Source organism: Rhopilema esculentum, chromosome 4 (assembly GCF_057945365.1).
Source record: "Rhopilema esculentum isolate cy_ngs chromosome 4, ASM5794536v1, whole genome shotgun sequence".
NCBI lineage: Eukaryota > Metazoa > Cnidaria > Scyphozoa > Rhizostomeae > Rhizostomatidae > Rhopilema > Rhopilema esculentum.
Window position 1 is genome coordinate 2,624,224 of NC_142818.1, and position 24,371 is coordinate 2,648,594.

Genomic DNA, 24,371 nt, shown 5'->3' on the forward strand with positions numbered 1-24,371 from the left:
CTCTAATTGTGGCCTGCCCCATTCTGCTCAACTTGCCCCTCTATTAAGGCCGATTTCCACTTGAGCAAACTCTTCAGTGAATTTGCCGAGCGTTTTTCCATTCAGAGGGAAGTTGTTTTTGGCTGGGAAGATGAACTCCTCTCAACTTTCACACTTCGCCAGCGAATTCGCCTATGCAGGAAAAAAATAAAATTCCAATCGCTGATAAATTCGCTGAAGATTTTGCTCAAGTGGGAACCGGCATTCAAGAGACCGTTATATGTTTGTTCGTTCTTTGCAAACTTGACTGCTATATAAAAAAGGTATTGAAAATTTTGCAGATCTGGAAAATGCTTCAAAAACAAAAGACATTTTAAAGCAATATAGAACATCATATCATCTTACATCAAATTATCACGTCAAATCCGAATAGCACTTGATATCCAGTCAAGCAATCTTTGCATTAGTAAAAAGATCAGCGATAAAAATTGCCGGTGTCGAAATAGTTTGAAAAGCGTTTTTGTTCATGTAGTGCGATGTAAAAGTGCTGTGTTTATACTAGTTATTCTTAATAGTTACTTCACAAAATGGAGAGTGCCGTCAGCAAAGTAGACAATGCAACAAGCATAAAAACCGGGTTATGGCCTGCAGCAGTGCCACCAGGATTTCCCTTGGTGGTAACACCCACTCGGACTGTGGTGGGTCTTGGTGTAGTTCGCAGGAGCTCTGTGGAACGCCGGATGAGCGCAACATTCGAGGGACAATTTGCCTCTGCCTGTGCACTGATCTTTAATACACTGAGCTGCAAAGGGTCGCGTCTTAGTGTGCTGCCATTGTACGTATCAACAGGTACGCCAGGGTACATCCATGGATTTTGGCTGCCGAACAACACAGACCACTCTTTTTGCAGTTCGGGGGTCCAGGTTTTACTCGTTCCAGCAAGTGAGCTCAAAGCGGAGTTCAGTTTCGACAGTGGTGTAAGGTAATGCTCAAAAAACCAGGCTTTAGGTAAAATTCTCCCCTTGCCAAAGGTAGACCAAGACTTTCTGAAAGTTTCATTGACTTGGGTCATATTTTGGTCGCGAATAGAGACCATCCATGGCTTTAATGATGCGGGAACGTTAGCGAGATTCGACAAGGAAGCGCCGTACCTTTGAAGGAAACCATTAGCTTGTGACCGTACACGGCTCCATGTGAAGAGGTCGCTTGACCCCAGAGGTGAAATGTCATTAGGTTGTAGCCATGCATTGTGTGTAAACGCATCTTGGTTGCTCTGGTAAACACGATAACCTCTGCCGAACGAAAGCTGCTCCACTACCCAAAAAACTTGCTGTTGCCAATCCAATGAAAAGCTATACAAAACTCTTCCTGGTAAAGCACTGTTGTTTTGAAAGATATCCAAAAGTTGATTGCTGGACACGTTGAAAACTCCCTTTGCAGATAACTCATTGAACTGATTAGACAAGCCAGTGAGAATTTCGTTAATCCAATAACTTGAAAAAAAGAAGCACATATTAGCAGAAAAGACACTGTATGTAATTATTTATATCAATTCTGATACTGCATTAACCTCTGATTAAAGATATGATATTTTCATTTATTTTTAAGATGCGTTTCTAGATGAGTCTGATAAACAACATCAAAGTGTATGGGATTTAAGAAGGTTTGCTCCATAACCTCTTTATTTTTGTTCAAAACCAATTTTTCCTGTCACCCGAAATTGTAGAGGAATAACAAACACGTATCTTTTTTAAATGACATGGGTTTTTAATAAGTTTTCGCCTAAGTACCGACGTGATAGGGAGGCACAGAGCATCGCATACACGTAAACAAGGGTCTGTCGGCAAACTGCTGATGTCCTCAGCAAATCTAGCAAACTTCCATTCAAAAATAAATTAATTCTAAGACCAAACATGTCACGCCAAAATTACCAGCAAATTCCGTAACCTGCAACAACACTCCCCCTCCAGGGAAACTCACCAGTGGCAACCCTATCTCATAAACTCAAAATAACTTAAATGAGGCTGAAATTTCTAGACGTACTATTTCAGTACTTAAATCCTCAAGTAGGACAGCGTTGAACAAGGAACAATGTAAAAATCAAAATAGCCATACTTTGGGTGCCCAGTGGTAACAGCAGCAGTTGAAGATGCTTTGTAACCCTTCATGATTCTGACAAATTCACTTTGATTTGTACCTGCCCTTATTGTCTCCAGCATTTTTTGAAGCCTTGTGCCCAATTTCTTCTCAAACTTCAGAAACTCCTTGACACCGTCAAAGAAACAGTGCTAGAAAGCAAAGGATTTGCAATAATGATAACCTGCTTTTCTATCCATTGCATTCAAGGCAAAACTGATCATTTTGTATTTTAAATGAACTAAATAGGCCAAACTAGAAAGCAAAATATATGCAACAAGCATTTTATTCAATGCAATAAGGTATCAATTACATGTATTAGGGACAATATTAAACAAACTTTATAGGCCAAACCTGAGTACATTTGGTGGTATTTTTTCTATATAAGGACAATACACAGAGCCACAGAACACCACAAAGAATCAAGTTCTTTAAATAAAATTGACTACCAAACTACCTAACAACAATTGAGCTAATATGCTGCTCAAATTCAAATCAAGAACAAATTTTGTGCAGAGATAACTCAATAAACTACTCGTCCCCTAACAAATAAATTGATGAATTCATTAGGAGGGGGTTCGTAATCAAAGCTGCACCGAAACTTTGATGTGGATGTAGGGTTATTGTTATGTTTAGTCCGAATGATAGTTTGAATCCCTGTCGCACGTAGGAAGGATTTCAAGAGATTCAGATCCCAGAGGACAAAGTATTTTGAATACAGATTCTATGGCTACTCACAAAGTTTCATTCGCTTTCATTCCTTCAAACATAATGGATTAAGTTGAAGTCGTTTCAAGGAAGACAGTGCTTGAATTGGCAAAATAGCAACACGTTGTGGTTAAAGTAAGTAAAAACCTAAAAAAACTTTAGAGCGAGTTGAAAAGAAAGATTTAAAACATGCTTTACGTACCAAACTTCTCTCAAGAATGGCTCCATTTGCAGGACAATTTCCTTCAGCCATTTTACTTTCATCGACAGTTTTAGAGGGGTTGATTTTCAAAACCTTGACTTCAAGGGCGTATTTCTGGCTAAAAGTTGCTGTGAGTTGATTGAACGGGAACCCGGGATAGAGAACTGGATTCGGTGAGCCAAACAATGAAATCCACTTGTCGTGCAAGGCCTGGGTCCACGTTTTTTTTGTACTCACTAACGGTATTATTGCCTCCGTCAAATTACCAAGTACATACACGTAATTCTTGAAGAAAAAATCTTGCTGCCAAATCTTTCCTTGACCAAATTTACTCGCTGCAAGTTTGAGATTTGCTTCAATTTGGGTCATGTTATAATCACGAATGAAAACAAGCCATGGTTTCATTGCACAAACAGACGCTGGCAGGTTATCTAAGTCGTTCATTGATCCGCCGTGGGCCTTCAGAAAGTTTGCTGCCATTTTCACAACATCATGCCATACAATAACATCACTGCCAAACATTGGCTTCAAGTCTCCAGTAGCAAGCCAAGCCTGATGAAAAACAATGCCCAAAAATGCAATATATAATCAAGACATCATATCTTTTTCATAACATCATATCAACCAGATCTTCCAACCAGAAATTTTGTAGGCATGGAAGTCCCTTCAAGTTAGCAGATATTTACCATAATTACAAAATATGTTTGTAAGTGTATAATAATAATTAAAACTATATTCAAAAATATGTAATTTAAAATTATAACAATTATGTATAAATGACTTGAGAAAAACTAAAGTGTTGTAGGTCGAGAATCAACTGACTTATCAATTCACAGTTTCACACACATTGAGTAAGCAACTCTGTCAGCAGGGCATTACGCTAAAGAAAATATATATGCATACAAATGCTTTTTAGTCTTATATACTAAAAGGTTCCCTGTACAAAACAGTTTTGTGGAACGCAGTTTTATGTAAATGATAAACAGGAGTAAACCCGATCCTTAAGGTGCATCCGACCAGCAATGTGATACATTTGTTTTTTTTTTGTATTTGTTTCTACCTAGCATCCGAAGGTAGTTTTTAGGACACTGAGAAGCTTATGCTTATCGAGCTTATCGAGCAGTGTCCTGGTCCTTCCTCTCGATGTGACCACACCTCGTGATTCCTGTGCCTGGAATTACAGAGAGCTGGCGACTCTCCCCACTCTGGGTGAAAGTTTGGTCATGCCAGGGACTCGGACCACGGACCCTTGGGTCTGTAGTCAATGCCTCTAACAACTGAGCCATCCTCGCACCTCTAATACGAACTTGAGAACGTTTTGCAAGATGCTTGCTAGGGTGTAATTTCCATAACACCTGCAAAAGAGCTAAACCTTTCTCTTGCCTCAAAGTCTCCAAACGAATTGTGGCGTTACTCATAGTGCAACATGTATTGATATATGCAATTTGCACCCTTGATTTTAGCCAAATGATTAATGCAAAGGTAAAAACACGTCCAACACTTTTATAAAATAGAAAAATTTGTCAGTTTGTAAACATAATCATCATCCCATATCACGAATAAATTTTTTTGAAGATAAGCTCTAATTTTCTTTTGGAAACGACTAAGGGCATTTTTGCGTCATGAAAATGCCGTCTATTCATTTTTTATTCCTCAAGAAATTTAGTGTAAACCGTAAATGACCGGTTAAGCGCCCTGGGCGTTTATTTAATATTCAAGCTGATAGGATTGGCGCTTTTTCGGACAAGGGGCTTAATTGAGCCCAAGGCCCTTAATTTACGGCAAATTGTAAAACTTTTCAATTTTGTAGTATCTTAAACAAATATTTTGTGACCAAATGTTATAAAATCATTCCCAATGACATCAGGAACGATTATAATTGCCAATGTAAAGGTGAACATCAAATATTTGTTTGTATGGTCAGCAGATAAGAACATAGCTGATTTACCATGAACAAGATAAACTGAATGTTTCATTCCCAATATTCTGTAATTGTGAATATGGGTGAAGATGATGGGGTATGAGGTGACGTCACACAACCCGATGTTTTTGAAACTGTTGATCAAGAACACAATTTTGTGATGCATGGCCTCTCTCGATTCGTGTCCGCAGGAGAACTTTTTGTTGACTGTTTGTTGAGTGTTTTTATCAAAAACCATGCATTCTCGTTGAGAGATGGTTTCATTTGAGGTTACACCCCCGTTATTTCTTGTTTGTGGGGATGGTCTGTCAAGAAGCAAGTACTTTTGATATTTCAACCTATTATATGATAAAAAATATACTATGAGCCAGTGAAGGCTTGATGTGAACATTATTTGAATAGCTTTCAATATACACTTTTGTTTTGAAAGTGAAGCAAACAAGCTTAAGTTTATCTGAACAAATCGTGTTAGCACTTTACCTTCAGAGAATATGCATTGTTGTAGCTTTGATAAACTCTGTATCCACCACCAAAAGGTAATTGTTCAACAAGCCACACGTGGTCTAGAGGTCCCATAATCTGGAACTTGTACAAAATCCTCTCTATTGATCCAACGTTTCTTTGAAACAGATCGATAACTTTGGCTCCAGTCACATTGACAAAGCCAGCTGCCGTTGTCCCGCTGTTATTTCTGCTTACCAATTCAGAATACTGCTGAGGTAATCCCTGTAGAATTTCTGCTATCCAGCTCCTATTGGTAAGAGCATTTTATGTAAAAAGAAATATGGAAATTTGAAATCAGAAAAACAGACGCTACCAGCTTTAGTTTGCCATATTTAATAACGGTCTACTCTGACTGAAATGAGGCAGCTATCGTCTAAGAGGGGGCAATCATCAAGTAGCTGCTCTCTCCTTTGATTATCAGTCGACTTATGAGTCCTAGTCTTCATTTTACCAAGCTTGTTATTCTTATTTTCTTAGAACCATCACTCTAAAAGATGTTATTGTATTATGAATATAAGGGGAATGTATATTTGTGCATTGAAAACTCTATCCACACTCCCCTCCCCCGCTCCTTCAAGGATGAATAGAAGTGGTGGCAATTAAGAGCCTTGTGTAAATTCCACCGGCTACCGCTGTTGTGCACGTTTATCGTTCTTTAAGCAAGTGGCATTGGTATAATAGTGTTTTTTTCAATTGCATGATCACCTAGGGGTCTCAATGTGGAAGAGCTAGTTTCAAATTTTGATTAGTTTTAGCCTCATGTTTCTTTCTGCATGAATACCAAAAAACACACGTAAATTGAAACTGTACACCTGTACAATAAAAATACAGTAGTACCTTGTAAAGCCACACGCGAAGGCTTTGCCTGACGATTTGATGCTTCGCATGATTCTAAGCCAATTTTCTTTGTTGGTTCCAGCATTGATAAGATTGTACTTTTCATCTAGACGTGAATTCAGCAAAGCATCGAAGTTGGATAGCTTCTTGATAGTGTCGAAGAAACAGTCAGTCTACAATTGTAGTTTAGAAGCAGTAAGTGTCATTGACATCAATAAGAGAGACACAAATGGCAAGAAGACAAACAAGGTAACATTAATTATTATTTTCGTGGTCTAACACCGTATCAACCTGTTTGCACTTCACCTGTTCTTAGTAATAAAAATGTAATAATAATAATAATAACAATAATAATAATAATAATAATAATAATATAAAAATGATAAAAAGCAGGCGCTGCGCACTAATTATACCAAGCACTACATTGATAAAACAAGTGATACGCCTTTATGTAGAATGTGCTATGACAAGGGGGAAACAGTTAGTCATCTGGTGCGCGAATGTGCTAAACTTGCACAAACAGAATACAAAAGACGACACGACAATGTGGCAAGGTATATTCATTGGTTGTAAGCGGAAAAGTGCGGATTTGAAAGAGCCACAAAATGGTATGAGCAGAAACCCGAAGGGGCTTTAGAGAATCACAAGTTTAAGCTACTATGGGATTTTATGATTCAATGTGATAGGGTTGTTGAAGCTAGAAGGCCAGACATTGTTGTTGTTGACAAAAAAAAGGATGTGAAGATAATCGATATTGCCATTCCTGGTGATAATAGGGTAAAAGGTAAAGAACAAGAAAAAATTGAGAAATATCAACCATTAAAGGAGCAAATCGGAAATCTGCAGAATATGAAGAAGGTGACAGTCATCCCTGTTGTGATTGGGGCATTAGGATGTATATCATATTGTTTTGAAGAGCACATGGAAAAGATCGGAATTTATGTAAAGTTACAGGTGATATAAAAGACAGCACTGCTAGGAACAGCCAGGATTTTGAGACAGACATTGTCTATGTAATTAACTTGAGAGGACAGAATAGGACCTTTGTCAGCTTGTTGCTGACTGCTCCCTCCTATATTATCCGGACCAATTAACATCTAGGTGTCTGTGAATCACTTAATTAGCTATAATAATATGATATTTATAAAGGTTAACTTTGTTCAGCAGCAACGTGCTGTTATCAATAAAGGACCTGTTATAAACATGAAGAAGATAAAATATTGAAATTCAAAGGTTAAATTTTTAGAAAAAGTGTAAATCTTAAAATTAAATTTTTACTCTTCATTTTCTCTATAAATTTATTAAATACCTCTGCTTCTTGAAAGGAAAAGGCATTTTTAGATTGCTTTGAACAAACTACTGATATCGCAATGTTTGTCTCTAATTATAGAGCAAAACTGTCAGCACATGAAGGTTTACCGTAGCAAAAGGGTGACCATGGGATCAAGGATAATTAACTCTATTTCTAATAGCGTTAGGGTCTATGAATGCACAAATCCAGGCTGTACGTATAGAGACGAGTAACTTCCATCAATGACCAAAGCTTTCCGACGGAAGATGATTCCTATTGTTATTGCTTTCAATTTTACTGTTGGCTTTTCAACAAACAAGCCGTCAACCTATATCTATGATATGATAATAGATAATATATGATTATAAGACATACCAAACTAGCAGCGAGAATATTAGCATTTGCCTGACACTGGGCCTCCGCTGTTGAGTTTATCGCCAACGCTCTCACTTCAAGTGCATAATTTTGACTGAATTGAGCTGTCAGGGTATTGAATGGGTACCCTGGGTATAGAACTGGGTTCGGTGCTCCAAATATTGACGTCCATTTGTCATGCAACTCCCGTGTCCATAGTTTCGTGGTGCTCACAAAAGGGATTATGGCCTCAGTCAAGTTTGCCAATACTTGCAAGTAGTTCTTGTAGAAGTAATCCTTCCTCATAATACGACCTTGACCAACAACAGACCAGGCTTTGCGAAATTCGCTTTCAACTTGTGTCAAATTGTAGTCGCGAATGTGAACCAACCATGGCTTCATGCCCAGCAATGCTACTGGCAAGTTGTCAAGATTCGACATTGATGCGCCATATTTCTTAAGAAAATCGTCGGCCATTCTGATTACGTCATGCCAGATGATGATGTCCGTCCCATGCAGTGCTTTCAAGTTGCTCTTTGCGAGCCAGGCTTTGAGAGAATATGCATTGTTGTAACTTTGGTAGACTCTGTACCCTCCACCCACTGCCAACTGCTCCACCATCCACACGTGGTCCAATGGACCAACGATCTGGAACTTGTACAGTATTCGGTTGGGCGAGTTGAGGTTCGAATTGAATAAGTCGATGACCTTGTTTCCTGTTACGTTCAGATAGCCTGCGGCAAGCGAACCACTTTGGCTCCTCACTTTGAATTCGTCGTACTGCGAGGACAGGCCTTCGAGAATTTCTGCGATCCAGCCCCTGGAATTCATCAAGGTTGCAAGAAGAACAGAAAATTAATAGAATATGAATACAAAACATTGTGTTGATTCGGTTAGCTATGATAACAATATGATTTAACACCAGCGTAAATTTGGAGCTTGAAACTTAGGAAATCTAACAACGATCTTTGCAAACATGGGTAAGGACTAATACAGAAGAAGGAGTTAAAATTCTAACTTTTTAAGACTCAGTCTCTCTGGGAAACTTTTGAATACCACATTATAAGCAACTTCAATAGCATGCAAAAATACTGGCTTGAACTTTCCTGGAGAAGAAATTAATTCCTTGAACCACAAACTTCAACAAATATTTTAAACTTCAAAGCAGGTGATGTTTGTTAAGGTATAGTTAAAGTATAGTATTGATTTTGTCTCAAGAATTTGCATGTATCTTCAAGTTTATTATAGCAATCTTTTCAGCAGCTACTGTTTGCATATGAATTATTAATTAGAAAAGATCTTGAAAAATGCTCAAGCAGCTGAAAGCGAAAGTGTCAAAGTGGCCCATTATGGAATGTAGGAACCGATGCAAAGTAAGCCCATTTTCTCCAAAAGCGACGAAAACTATTGTAACATGTGTGGCTTTTAGTCAATATGCAATATGGGAACTGCTTCAGAAAGTTTGAAAAAAATTTTAAAAGGAGTTTGTGTATGAGTTCAACTGGAGTGTTCTATTCGTGACAAAACCCACCTTGTGTACCCGCAGGCAAAAGTTTTTCCTGATGATTTGATGTTAGTCATGATTTCGAGGTAGCTAGCTTTTGATACATTTTTGGAAATCAGACCTTGCTTTTCATCATGTCTTGAATGCAGTGGAGCGTCAGATGATGCCAGCTTTGCAATGTTGTCATAAAAGCAGTCAGTCTAAAAAGAACAGCACCAGAAATGTTTATTTTTTCTTCCTGAAATGATCACATTGTCCTAAATTCGACAAAACTCTAGGGGTAAAACAACATTACATCTCTCTAGAAATTTAATTTCATTATTTGCAATATTCTGTCAAAAGAAGCCTTAAGTCCCACAAAACGGGTTGAGTCATACAGATTTTGATACCAACATGAAACTCCAAACACTTAAACAGTTTGATATGTAAAAAAAGATGAGAATTGGACTGTGGCTCAATTTTTTCCGCTTCATGCTTTTACTTGACATGGGTTGTGGAATCCTTGATAGAAGTATCGTTAGGACCTGATTTAGGGCAAATAAAGCTTTGTGCTAGTAAAGTTATGTGGCCTCTTACTTAGGCCCTGGATTCATACGCAGGCACTTCGCCATATATCACAAAAAGTTTACAGGTATTTAAAACATTATCTGTTTCCTGGAAAATATAATCTTCAATATAAGCAAATGTTTAAAAGATCAGGACTCAGATTTGGAGAAAGCTTTTTGGAATTTTAAGGGAAAATGTATAGACTCTAGGTCAGAAATATACATTGAACCAAACTAGAAAACTGTTTGTAGAAAACTTGAATTTTTCAGATGAGATGAAACAAATTTGTGCTAATCATAAGCGACTACACAAATTCTGCATCGATAAGCATTCACAAACATACACACAGATTTGTTATTTGTATTTGTTTCTACCTAGCATCCGAAGGTAATTTTTAGGACACTGAGAAGCTTATGCTTATCGAGCAGTGTCCTGGTCCTTCCTCTCGATGTGACCACACCTCGTGATTCCTACGCCTGGAATTACAGAGAGCTGGCAACTCTCCTCACTCTAGGTGAAAGTTTGATCATGTCAGAGAATCGAACCACAGACCCTTGGGACTGTAGTCAGCGCCTTTAACAACTGAGCCATCCTCGCACCTAAGATTCACACACAGATTTACACACACAGAAAGAGACAACGCCCACAGGCTGGCCACCGAGAAGTTTTTGGTGGTCCAGGGACAAAAAAAAAGACGAGGTCCTCAACGAGCGAAGCGAGCAGAAAATTTATGCGACCACGCCCTTAAGATTACCTTGAAATAGGTTTTCAGAATGTTTATTGCAGTAATTTTTTGCAATTGTTTAAAAAGTTTTGGCATACTTTCGTCACGTTTGATCAGTTCAATTCCTAAAAATGGAATTCATTACTTTATGAGGCCCCTTAAAACCTCAATTTCCTGTGGCAATTTAACACAGGCTATTTAACCTTTGTCACCTCCCTCTCTTGTGGGCCTTGTACAAACACTTATTGTGAAAACTTTTCACTTGTTAGTTATATATTTTAATGCATTTAAACAGGATTTTGGAAAATGTTTTGAAAGAAAATGGGCCCCTCCCCCGGCCGACGGGGCCCTGTATTTAAGCACACCTTAGCACAATGGTAAATCTCGCACTGGGTATCGTCTTGTAGAGGTTCAATCATGCAGAGGTGTCGTCTTGAAAGAGGAATCCCTCATAGCGGCATCATATAGACCATCGTAAATCCTGGCAACAATACCCTTCCAGGTTCCTTCTAGTTAAGTTTTTGAACAGTTTGTTGAAGGCAATGACTGATTGGGAGAAACAGAGAGAAATAATGAAGGGAATATATAAGAGTCAGTGCAGCCCATTTAAAAACTGAATCACACTGGCGTAGTACGCGAAAGGGGGTAAAGCGAAAGTAATGATCTAATTGGTTGATGATGAAAGAGTATAAGAAAGTGAAAATTACAATTGAGCCTGTAGTTAAAGGACCTTTGAAGAAGATTTCTTGATTCCCTTCAGCCATGCATTATGAAACCGAATTCATCGAGAGGAATCCCTTAGATTCTCTGGTAACTTTGACACATTTTTTTCAAAATTTGGAGATTCTCGCTTGTTTGAAAAATAATGCGTGAGAAGGAAGAACCGCATGATAGGCTGTCTGCTGGATTCTGTGAATCTTGCAATGAGTATAATGTAAATACGAGGATAAAATTCAGAAACAAAGCAAAACGGCGACGAGAATCCAATGTTATGAGCTAAGTTTTCAAAATAAATTAAACTAAACGAATACTAATATTTCGTCCCGGCATACAGGGCTTCATCAGAGTAAATGCATTTTGAAAAATGCCGTTGAAGAACCTCGATTTGGAAAAAAATCTCGTTGACAGTTGTCCTATTTTGCCGAAAAATATTCCCACCGAAATTTTTGGTACTAAATGCACATCTTCTGACATCTTCAACTCTCCCCTCCATTCAGTTTTATACCTTCTGATAATAAAGCTCAATGGTTGGGGTAACGGACTACAGATCGAAAGATCTGGGTTCGAGTCCTTGCCATAGTTTCTCTCAAAATGAGTTTCGAGTTCAGTGTAATTCCAGATGCTGGTACCGCGTGGTATAGTCACATTGAGAGGAAGGTACAAAACACTGACCAATAGCCATAGCTTCTCTTTGTCCTAAGAACTACCTTCAGGTGCTCGGTAGAAAAAAAAAACGAGATTTGTTATATTCTTCTAAACTTCAAGGAACAAGAATGGAGCTGTTTTAATTTCTTCGATATCATTATTGTGCAGATATTTATGCTAAAAGTTTTTTCATAGGGCAAGCGAAACCCGGGGTCGGGAGGGAGGGCACGGCCACTTCGCTTTTCTGCAAAGCAAAATAATTTTTCTTGGCAAAAGTGAACAAAGATAAAGTCTACCATTCTATAGGTCATTGTGCCTAGTATTATCGCGGAAAAAGAACCAAATGAGAAACTATAAAAATGTGCACTTCAACAGGAGCATAAAAGGGGGACTACACCCTTGGCTCGATATTTATCTCATTCTTGGACATCCTTGGAGTAAGCAGCTATGACTTCATTTTAAAGGAGTTTTCAATAAAGCTTAGAAAAAAAGCCCGATCAGCTTTCTACTACACCAATCTATTTTCGACCTTGACAATCTTTGGAAAAACCTTTATATTATTAATGATTTTAACTTTTTATGCGATTTTAAATTTAAAAACAAATGAATCATAACTGAAGCAACTTTGCACCTAGCCGGGCCTGTCTATCCTGAGAGTAAACTCAATGTTTGAGAGTTAACCCACAACAATGTATGATCGTCTTGTTGTTTTCACTTTGCTGTTGCAAAACGAAATCTTTCTCCTTGTTCAACAAATCAAAATTTTACTTTGACCATAGTCAATGGCTCGACTAAACCCTTAAATTTGTAATGAGAACATTGTATCGAATGAAATCGACTATGACCTGAAAAGGCTTGAAAATGAACTAGCAACAGTATTCCTAATTTATCGTAAACTAGGTATAGGTTATCCAATTCACATAATGAAACATCGTCTTTAAATTGATGCCTTTTCGACTACAAGCCAGTAATCTGTTTCCCACTCCACTTAAGCATTATGGTGGTTTCCATTTGAGTGATTCTCAAATGCATCAAAGGCAATTATCTTCACATCAATATGCAAAATCAAATCACTTAGCAGAACGCGAAAAGAACGCTTGTCCTGTTCCATCAAGGGGGGGGGGGGGGTTATGGGAGGTGCCTCCTCATGGGAAGGGTTCAGTCAATTGGCGAGGTATGGGAGGGGTTCAGTATTTTTTGATTTTACACAATGTTGAAAGAAAATGACCTTGCAAAAAAGTGCAGAATTCTGCGCAGCATAAAAAGATGACATGTCTCCTAACATCACTGATGAGTAACTTTTTCTAAGAAGCATCAACCATTGCAGCTGTTGAACAAGTTTAAGCATTTGAAAATAAGCATCAGCTGAAAAATCGTTCAAATTTTCAACCAAAATTTCTGAAAAACTTGACTATGGCTCCATCATTGACCACAAATACAAAGATTTGGAAATTGTTGTGTTAACTAGCTAGAAAATTACTCAAAGCTACTAGCTCTGTATGACAAACATAATGGGGCTATAATAATGTTGCTGCTTCTACCCTATTTCATTTAAAGGCTTTTCCTATTATTTTTGCTATTATTAACAGGTTTTGATAGTAGAGTGGCTGAAATGCTAATTATTATTTCGTTAGTTAAATTTTTATCTATGGGCCCCTGAAGTCATGGGCCCCCGGGTCAGTGACCCCCTGACCCCCTCTCCTCAGCACTGGGGGTAGTTCCTATTTCCTAAGAAAAATTAGCCTGGTACAAAGCACTGAAACGAGGCAAAATGGGCGTGGTCTCGCTGGCCATGCCCATTACCCTCCTACTCTACAGTAGCTGGCAGTTTAAATATTCACTGGCTAAAACACTCTCAAATATTCACAGAGTAAAGCTATCATCCAAGGGGCACGATCATAAAACATTTTTGAATTGCGGTTTGAACATAAGTGGAAAACATACAGAACATGCTTTGAATACCGTTTTTCCTCTAAAGAGCGCCGCGGCGTTTATTCAAGAAAACAAAATTTGGATGCGGCATTTATCAGAAGGCGGGGTTTAATACAAAATAAAAGTTTGTCAAATGAAAAATGACCAGAAAAGTGCGATGAAAAAGATAAACAATGTTTCTATTTCCAAAAAACATGTAATGAAGATTGTGAAAAAAAGTTCACAAAAGATGTTCAAGCTATGAAAATGTGAAGGAATGTCACATAACAACTTTCATAGCTTTCGAATAGTAAGCGAATAATCTATTCGTTACTTCTTGTTGGGTGTGTTTTCTAATGAACGATGTTTTTCAAGATGCGGCATTTAAAAGGGGGCGGCGTTTATCAGAGGGCGGTGTTGATTAAAGGAAATATGGTAGTTCTGCTTTTCAGTTTAAATTTCAGCGTATGATATGACAGAAATGAAACAAAAAATTCATATATAATACTTACCAAACTAGCAGCGAGAATATTAGCATTTGCCTGACACTGGGCCTCCGCTGTTGAGTTTATCGCCAACGCTCTCACTTCAAGTGCATAATTTTGACTGAACTGAGCTGTCAGGGTATTGAATGGGTACCCTGGGTATAGAACTGGGTTCGGTGCTCCAAATATTGACGTCCATTTGTCATGCAACTCCCGTGTCCATAGTTTCGTGGTGCTCACAAAAGGGATTATGGCCTCAGTCAAGTTTGCCAATACTTGCAAGTAGTTCTTGTAGAAGTAATCCTTCCTCATAATACGACCTTGACCAACAACAGACCAGGCTTTGCGAAATTCGCTTTCAACTTGTGTCAAGTTGTAGTCGCGAATGTGAACCAACCATGGCTTCATGCCCAGCAATGCTACTGGCAAGTTGTCAAGATTCGACATTGATGCGCCATATTTCTTAAGAAAATCGTCGGCCATTCTGATTACGTCATGCCAGATGATGATGTCCGTCCCATGCAGTGCTTTCAAGTTGCCCTTTGCGAGCCAGGCTTTGAGAGAGTATGCATTGTTGTAACTTTGGTAGACCCTGTACCCTCCACCCGCTGCCAACTGCTCCACCATCCACACGTGGTCCAATGGACCAACGATCTGGAACTTGTACAGTATTCGGCTGGGCGAGTTGAGGTTCGAATTGAATAAGTCGATGACCTTGTTTCCTGTTACGTTCAGATAGCCTGCGGCAAGCGAACCACTTTGGCTCCTCACTTTGAATTCGTCGTACTGCGAGGACAGGCCTTGGAGAATTTCTGCGATCCAGCCCCTGGAATATGATGATAATGCATGCAAATATGTTAGGGATATCATGGATCTTGGAGATGGATGATTCATTAAAGAATCACAAAGATCTAGTTAAACATTCATGTCAAGACAAAAAACAACACGAGGAAGCTTAGATCTTTCCGATTTCTTATTATTGACGCAAGAAAATCCAAGAGAAATAATAGCTTAGATGGCTAATCAAAAAAAATATTTTTCAAAATTTGACATTCTTTTGAAATGGCTCAAGCCGGTTTAAGTGGCACACGATACTGATTTGATGATCGTTGACTCTGCCTGTTCACTCACGTTTGGATACAATGTTTTATGAAATACAAAAGTTTCTCCAGAAAGTGTTAACCAAATATAAATATTTCATGTGCTACCTAGATCTGCATGGCAAAACCCACCTTGTGTACCCGCAGGCAAAAGTGTTTCCTGACGATTTGATTTTTCTCATGATTTCGAGGTAGCTAGCTTTTGATACATTTTTGGAAATCAGACCTTGCTTTTCATCATGTCTTGAATACAGTGGAGCGTCAGATGATGCCAGCTTTGCGATGTTGTCATAAAAGCAGTCAGTCTAGAAAGTAACAGAGCCAGAAATTGTTAGTCTTACTGGAAAAGTTTGAAAGGTGGAATTTAGAAGGCAGAATCTTAAGAAATTGAACAGAGCTGATACCTTTAGATGTTGCAAAATCCTTACCAAATGCCTTGGTACACTCCAAAGGGTGCACTGCAACTGCACCAACTTTGGCACATTTTCTATTGCATCTCCCTCTGCTGTTTTTATTTCCTTTTTAGAGATGTGAAACATTTGATTCTGGCTATATATTTATGGCATCTAACTCTACAATCAACATTGTTTTTAGGGAGTCGGTTTTTTTTTACCGAAACAGTTAACTGTTGTTGAAGGCAATGAATTCTTATACTTTTTTCTTTATTCCATCGTGGTTGTTACATTGCATTGCCGTATATATCAGTAGGTAGCTAGTGAAAAGTAAGTTTATATATCATAAACGAAAATCCAAACTGGGGCAATTCATTTATAACAAGTCGCAATGGACTGGGGAGGGGGTGGTTGTCACAAGAGCAATGGTAAGGGGAGTGTTGCAAGGAACTCCAATAACATGACAGAATCTTGATCAATCTTGCTAAATATTGACTTTGGTCATGACACGGCTAGTCTGCATCTTCCCCTCTCTTATGATTCTTTCAAAGATGGTTCAAGAGTATTTCCCCCAAATCCAAGAAAACGTTTTCCACTCCTTTGCAATATTCTATCATCACTTTTGCTCACTATTTTCAATGACGTTCTTATCACTATAGAAACTCTTTCCACTTCTTACTACCAAAATGATCCACCTCATCTCATTTCAGTATGGAAACCAGGCTTTTAATACTTCCACGTGTATTTTTGACATGATCTCAGCCAGGGACGTCGCTAGAAATAATTTCTGGTGGGGTATACGCTTAATTTACGCCGATCACAAAGTATTCCAAGTAGGCAGTAATGCCAAATCTGTGAAGTGAAAAGCTACTTTATGACTAGAGGGGAGACATGAAGCACCAACCTTGCTGTCAGCTGTTTATGTTCGTAGGACTGAACACTGTACGCGGGATGTAGATTTAGGGGTACATCCATTGAAAGCTCGGGATGTAGATTTAGGGGTACATCCATTGAAAGCTCGGGATTTAGATTTAGGGATACATCTATTGAAAGCTCGGGATGTAGATATAGGGGTACATCCATTGAAAGCATCCTTTCTCGGCTCTTTTATATGATTTAATAAAAAGAAGGATTGGTACAAAAGAATAAAACTACAGAAATCAACAACTAACAGGCAGTGACCAAGCAAAGAAGGGGCATAGGGGTAAGTAGCCCCCACTTTTGTCAAAACATGCTCCACGTGATTCTTCTAAAAGTTGATAAAGAGGCACTGGGTCTTTTTCGCCAACAGATAATTGGTGACAGCGATAGGTGGTAAAAGGTCTTTGAGACCAAAATTACTTAGAAAGACAGTGTTTCTGTGCAAACTTTCTCATAATTTTGTTGACTGTGTATTTTAGTAGATGTAAAATGCTTCCATTATTATCATTTCTCACAGTTCTGAAGCCTTTCTCTGAAATGTTCAAAGATTTAGAAAATTTTCATAATGTCCTAGGTCCCTGGTTAAAAAATCAACTTTTAGTGGCAAATCGTCCTCACACTTTTATGTCAACCTATAGAGTCCAGAAAACATTACTGTTCCACGGCTGTAAGCCGAATGAAAGTCGTCCAACAAGGATGCAGGGAAGGTCATCCAACAAGGATGGGCAGTGCCCAACTTGACAAGAGTACATAAACTGAGAGGACTTTAATGTTGTGCTTGAACTTTTCTTTTTCATGACAAAGTGTAAAGACCAAAACATAGATGATTTACTTAAATTCCGTTTCAATCTTTTCGAAAGATAGAAGGAAAATTTTGAGGAAGGCAAACAGGGCAACAATTCATCCAGAGGAAGGCTGAGGGGTTTTCTAACTCTGTCAACATATATTTAAGCAATCTGAGAAGAATCATGCACAATCAGAAAACAAACAGACAGAGGTCTTAAAACTTAACTGTTTTGCCGTTGATTAGCCTGATAATCCGCCCATTATTCTAAAGGAAAAAGTGGAATAAATTAGCCTGGTTATCAGGCTACCGATTGGCCTACAATTAGACAGCTGACTTTTTGGCTTTTGTCACGAGAAAAAAGCTTCCTGAATCGGTTGAGACTTTGTTGACATCAATGCAAATCTTTGTTTACATTTCTCTGCCGCTGCATCTTCTCCATAGTTCTGCCATTTCGCTTTATTTAATCGCACTCTGGGGGAATAGCTTAATCCGGTGATGTGTGGCCAACAAAGTGTTTTTCATATTAAATTTTTATTGCGTTTTTATGAACAATGGGCTATTTGATGTACACTTGATCGAGCTATAATTACCAAAACAAGACTGATACAAAAGTGTTAAATCGCAAATGTCCTTTCAATTTTAAGGCGTTTCCCTTATTTTAATACATACCACTGCTCTGTTGGTAGGGTCAGAAATTAGAGGTTTGGATAAAAGTCAACAAATTTCTGCAACTCTGGCACAGCAGCTTTTCTCGAATGCCAAGCAAGCTCATTCCCTTCCATTTTCACGAAATCTTAATTTCCCCTTTATTGCAATGTAATTGCATTTCAGAGGTTGTGTAGCAACTCATTAATGCAGAATATATCGAGATTTTTCTTCTATATCTGCTATTATTTTTTGAGAATTTGTCCTTTTAAAAAGACTTTTTATAGCATCACACCGCTTAAGTGCAATTACATAGCCTGCGCGCAGACTCAAAATTTCCTACGTGAAATTTTGAGGGTACAATGGCTACAATTACATTGCAATAAAGAGGAAATTGAGATGTCGTAATGAAAGGCTGTAGAATTTCTCTAGGATCTAAAAGGACTATGGTGGTGATGAGTGTTGCAATATCGGACGATCACCTCGCTGTCTTGAACTTTGACAACAATATCCTAAAGGTCAAAAACGCAAAAAAGGTTCTACTTCTTGAAGTTGAATACAAAAGAACTTGCCCTACTTACTGCGCACAATGAATTGATGAACCCAGCAAGCACCAACAGCACTGCAAAAGTAAAACCTTTCGCCATGATTGCAGTACTGCAGAACCAGGTCCTGTAAAACTGCTAACTTGTACAGCGATGAAGTAACTGGAATGTTAAGTGTTAATTAAATATGCAGGTATATTGAAGAGATGAGACAGGGGGTTTAAACTCTACCGGCTTTGTTCCTTAGAAACGCAATGAGATGAAATAGAAGCAAACGGTGTTATTTTGTTGCCCTGCTTTGTGTTCAAGCCAGACAAAGAAGTGCATACGATTTGGTGTATTAGGGGGAGGGATGCTAGTAAAAGCTCTCTGAACACGCTCTCTGAAAACTGGAGCTCGCCAGGCCCCCTTCTCCTTCAGAAGCCTCTTACGACCTACACTCTTGCATTCATGTTTTATGTAAAGTGGCTTTTATTTATAAATAAGCTGAAAGCAAGCAAAGTGGCTTACAAATGCCTTTTTATTTTGTTCTTTTAATTATTTTATGATTTGAGTCCTTTTTAATTTTCAGAATTCAATCTTTGACATCTTTGAATTCAACCCCCGGTTTGTTTGGTGCTGTAAACAAAAGCATTAATATTGATTCAAAACCATATTCAAAACCTACTTTGATTTCTGATCCATGGCCTCTGAAATGAACTATGGCGTCGTGCCGCAAAGCCGCATGCCAAATCGTGCAGTCGCTCGTTATCAAATATGGTTACTGAGCGACAAGAGACGGAATTTATTTCAAAAAAATGCACCTTTCTGAGAATCCTAAACTATCCTAATCCTATCCTAAATTTTCTGAGGGATTGTCTTTTTCATGGTAACCATATCATTTTCATGGGCTCCGACAAGGGTTGGAAAATGGGGAGGGGGGAGGCCTTGAAAAAGGAAGCATTTTGCGTCATCCTTAAGCTTCTCATCTCACACTTTATAGTATAAAACGTCAGAACATAGATCAACAGTAAGGTAGAAAATATAGGCCAATCAGAAACGCGAGCACATGACTGTTGAGGTTGCCCAATCAGTGCCGCTTGCCTATTGTACCCTGTGCTCCAGACCCCTAGCTTGAAAGTAGAGGGTCTGTGTAACCGGGAGCCAAGTCCACTGATTAGATCTAAAAAAGAATGACTGAAAGGTTTTAGGTATTTTAAATAAACGTCAAATTGGCATAGAATGTTAAATTCTTAAATTTTTACAAAGTTGAATTATTTCAGTAACGGTAGATTTTTGAGTGGCTGGGCAATTTTAGTGAGTTTTCTTGTTTCAGCATATTTTTCTCTTCTACTTTCTATAAAAAAATATTTTATCCCTTTAAGGAAAATACTTTCGGGATGGGATGCTGTTTCCTCCTACTCAACCTTCATTATTTATACCACTGACATCTAGTGATAATCGATGCAATTTCGATTAAAAGTTCTCCAATCTCAGGTAGAAAAAAATATCTCATTATTGAAGACATTTTCACAACGTCCTAATACGTTTTGAACTGGTCTTTGAGCTCTAGACGGGGCTGAGGTATCTTCACATCCAATGTTTCGTTTCACATGAGTTATTTGCACAAAAAGTATTCTATATTCCCACTTTTATAGCTAGCATAAAGGTTCATAGGCAATAAAACGAGGTACGCGTATTCTTTAAACATACAGCCTTTTAAAGATGTAATTTTCAGATCACCACGTATTTCAAAAGTTAGTTTTTCTGGGTCCAATGATATATATAGTTATTTCAAAAATCATCTAAATATGACTCATCAACTTTTACCAATCACATAATTCATAATTTTCAGTTCATTTTTTCTATTTAACAGAAAAAAATTGATAATTTTGCGATACAGCGTTCTAAAAGTGACAGAAATGATACAATATCCATCGTATATAGGTCAATCCGGTCTATAAGTCGACCTTCCCCCTCTCCTAGTTGGAGACCCAAAAATATACATTAGTATCAGTAAAGGAGAAGCATCTCTTGTATAAGTCGAACTCTGTTTTTGAGACATTTTTCATCTCGAAACCTCGAGTTGCACACCGGTATTTACGGAAGACAACAGAAGCTCTATCCTCCCGTTCTCAGCCCTTGGTTAAGAACATGTATTTCCTGATGATTTAGCAGAGATTTTAGAAGAAGATGATAATGGTGATGGTGCTGCTACAGAAAAATCACAAGGACCTGATAGAGAATAAAGTAGTGACGGAGAGGACAGTGATGTGATTTGAGATAAAACTAGATATATATAATAGCTACATAAGAATAGACCATTCCAGAATAACTTCAACTGACTGGATGCTTGTTTCAGTCAACTCTTTGGTCAGCATTTCACGTGCTTTAAAGTAGGTAAAATGTCGTAAAAATATGTGTCAAGGTATCACGGAGAAGGCTACCCCGAAATCAGTGACAAAGAAAATTCTACCTAAAAGGACTGATTAAAGATTTGATCCCCGTCTTTTAAAGTGTCAGTTTTAGATTTTTTATAATCTGCTATCAGACTGCATTGAAATACTTCTTAACTATAATAGAATCATGTTATTTCGAAGTGAAATAAGGGTAAATACAATAAAGGCTGCAGTGCACGTGATTCAAACTTCGCCGTAACTCTCGGTTTGGGAAAATTCCCATATCTGGTAAACGCAGTAGGTATTCGCCGTTGACCAAAAACTTTCTCATTACCAGAGGATAAGGGTAGCTAAAGATCATAGTCGTTCTTTAGCACTACAGCACGAAACTTCGCGATATAGGGCAGCTTGATACGCTAAAAAAGATAGGATATAGACCCCGATTAAAAATTGCCCTTTGGGCTATTTTTAGACTAGGGTGCTTTACCGCATGACTCCACTAACGACGTTATTTTGATATCTCTTCTGTAAGTAGATACAATAGCAGGAAACTTTGCGATAGGTGGCAATTTGATACGCAGAAAATGATAGGATATAGAGCCCATCTAAAAATGGCCCCCTTGACTTTTAGACTAGAGTACACTGCCCAGACATTAATAGACGGTATAACCGTATTTCAGTCTTATTTTGGTACAACAGTATGAAACTTTGCAAAAAAGGACATCTTGATGCGCTAAAAAAGATTGGATATGGACCCTGACTTAAAATTGTCCCCTTTGGCTATTTTAACTGTAGTTCCAATAGCGAAAAGTAATGAAGTCCGTTTTTAAATGGCATTGGTTAAAAGTAACAAATTTTGCCTTGAAAAGTAAAACCTTTAAAATGTTTGCAAGAAGAAAATGAATGAATTCAAGGTAGTCTTAAGGGTGTGGTAGCAGTCAGAGCAATTTCATTTCAGCCAGGCGTGTCCCCCTCACTTCAAATTTTCAAAAATCTCAAACTTCTAGAACTTTCTGATATTTTTGAACTCCGTCTCTTGACTTTTGTCTTTGATTCTGTCAATAAAACTTCACCTACTTGCTTTCATGACTTTTTCCTATTGAGTTCCTCAGTTCACCAATATTCCACAAGACAGGCCAGTCAAGGTAATTTATATTTGTGTCGTAAAAACAGTCTTCAATATGGGCTAAAGTTGATTCGATATCTTGGTGCTTAATTGTGGAATAATTTACCTTCTGAACTGTGAAATTCTCAATCAAAAAAATCTTTCAAATCGAAACTTAAAATTTACATTTGTTGAACAAGATCAACCAGTTAGCTAGTATAACTGCTAAATTCCCGTTCTGAGTTTTTCCAGCTGATTTTAATTAGCTGGAAAGTCCCCATTTTTATGTGAAAAGAGCATGTGCATTTTAGCCAATTACTTTGTATTGAAACTCGTCAAAAACTGCTCAATTATTGTCCTAGAATAGTAGGGGGGGGGGGGGGGTCTCTCCTCGATTAGTTTACCTATTGAGAGATCTACTCCTTTAAGAATTCCCTTCATACAATTTATTTTGTCCTGTATCTGTATTTATACTATTATGTAGTTTAGTTTAATAATTTCTTTGTGTTAATGATATATAAATTGTATGTTGAGAATTTAAAAATATATGAAACTGAAAAAAACTGTGGTGGCAAAATTTGTCTGCTCCCTTCGCTCGCAGGGGCTCGTCTTTCCGTTTTGCCCTAGGGCCACCAGAACCTTTCGACGGCTCTGGTTATCGTACTAGCATCATTGTCTACTTGTTATTTTCTGTTCGAACTCTGGCACCGAAAGATGTTAGAAATGGGAAATCGTTCACCATCTGTTCACAGCCTTTTTCTCAGCTTATCTATTTGTCAATTTCTACCAAGTTTCATACTGGTATCACAATTTTACGTGCAATTGTAACGATATCTTGCTCAGAAGGCTGGAACCTGGCATCCTAGTCTATAAATAGAAGAAGGGACTATTTTATCGAGTCGGCCTACAGATTATCTTTTCAGCGTAACAAACTGCTTTTCTCTATCAAGTTCCACGCTGGTATCGCGATCTAAAAGTTAAAGTATGACAATTATTGTTTAGCGGTCTGGAACATGGTACCCCAGTCATTAAATAGCATACGGGGGTTTTATAAGCGTCTATTCACACCCTATCTTCTCTAGCGTATCAAACTGACTATCTCTACCAAGTTCCATGCTGGTATCGCGATCTAAAAGTTAAATTATGACAATTATTGTTTAGAGGTCTGGAGCATGGTACCCCAGTCATTAAATAGCATACGGGGGTTTTATAAGCGTCTATTCACACCCTATCGTCTTCAGCGTATCAAACTGCCTATCTCTACCAAGTTTCATGATGGTATCACGTTTTGTACAATAAGCAATTTTTTATGTTTTAACAGCACTTACTGTAGCTGAATTCACTCTGCAAATCTTAATGCGCCACTCGCCCCAGGTTCCTTTCGCACGACCTACTCGCAAAAACATTCAGTAAAACCCTACTTATGAGCCTAAAATGAAAAAACCTAAATCAGCGACGTTTAGTTTATCAGAATTAACTATACAATAATTTTTTTCATTTCAGTGGAACTTTAAAAAACTTTTTATAAAGAATATAAGATACCTGATCCCTTTACAGCTGGGAATGATACTTTAACATGCTTTATTTTTTTCAAAAAGAGAGTTACTTATCAGTTAATCAACACCAGCTTTAACAATTTAACTACACACTTTTTTATAAGGATACTTAATTTTTTCTGAGACTCAATGTTCTTAAAAAATTTCGATTTTGTGCTTAAGGCTATTTAAAAACTATTCTTCCTCGATAAAATGCATTTTCCACAAAGCAGAACAACTTTCGCGCAATATTTGAAATACACTCATTACCCTGGGTGATGAGTCAGTGACTAGATTTTGTATTTTAATAACCATATTTATTGTTCTCTTCTATTATTGCTAAAGTTTATGATGAAGAAACACGTCAAAAAGGATTTGAATTAAAAGGATTTAGTTTTAAACTAATAACTTTAGTTCTACATTTAATTAGATTGAAATTTGAGTAATACTGTAACAGTAGGCATTCATTAGCTGTAAATAAGCTTTGTTTTCTTTT

At 37.9% G+C, this 24,371-nt stretch overlaps 1 protein-coding gene across 2 annotated transcripts; it reads right to left on the reverse strand.

The window, feature by feature from the left end:
- Window positions 1–350: 350 nt before the first annotated feature.
- Window positions 351–19,091, reverse strand: LOC135690554 (uncharacterized). Of its 2 annotated transcripts, none has more exons than XM_065208141.2 (10): window positions 18,885–19,091; window positions 15,700–15,872; window positions 14,495–15,293; window positions 9,464–9,636; window positions 7,954–8,752; window positions 6,288–6,460; window positions 5,427–5,697; window positions 3,026–3,577; window positions 2,095–2,267; window positions 351–1,472 (listed from the first exon to the last, which is right to left on the reverse strand). In XM_065208141.2, the coding sequence occupies exons 1-10, from the start codon at window positions 18,957–18,959 to the stop codon at window positions 560–562; spliced, it is 4,101 nt and encodes a 1,366-aa protein (XP_065064213.2). In that variant the 5' UTR covers window positions 18,960–19,091; the 3' UTR covers window positions 351–559. The 2 variants fall into 2 exon arrangements, with proteins under 2 accessions (XP_065064213.2, XP_065064214.2); XM_065208142.2 differs by having other exon boundaries at window positions 18,894–19,089.
- Window positions 19,092–24,371: the final 5,280 nt, after the last annotated feature.

Coding starts and splice junctions, on each gene's coding strand:
- LOC135690554 (XM_065208141.2), bottom strand. CDS start 18,959: ATGGCGAAAGGTTTTACTTTTGCAGTGCTGTTGGTGCTTGCTGGGTTC. Junction 5,698..6,287: donor TTCGCGTGTGGCTTTACAAG/GTACTACTGTAT, acceptor TCTTACCAATAG/GAGCTGGATAGCAGAAATTC. Junction 3,578..5,426: donor ACAATGCATATTCTCTGAAG/GTAAAGTGCTAA, acceptor GTTTTTCATCAG/GCTTGGCTTGCTACTGGAGA.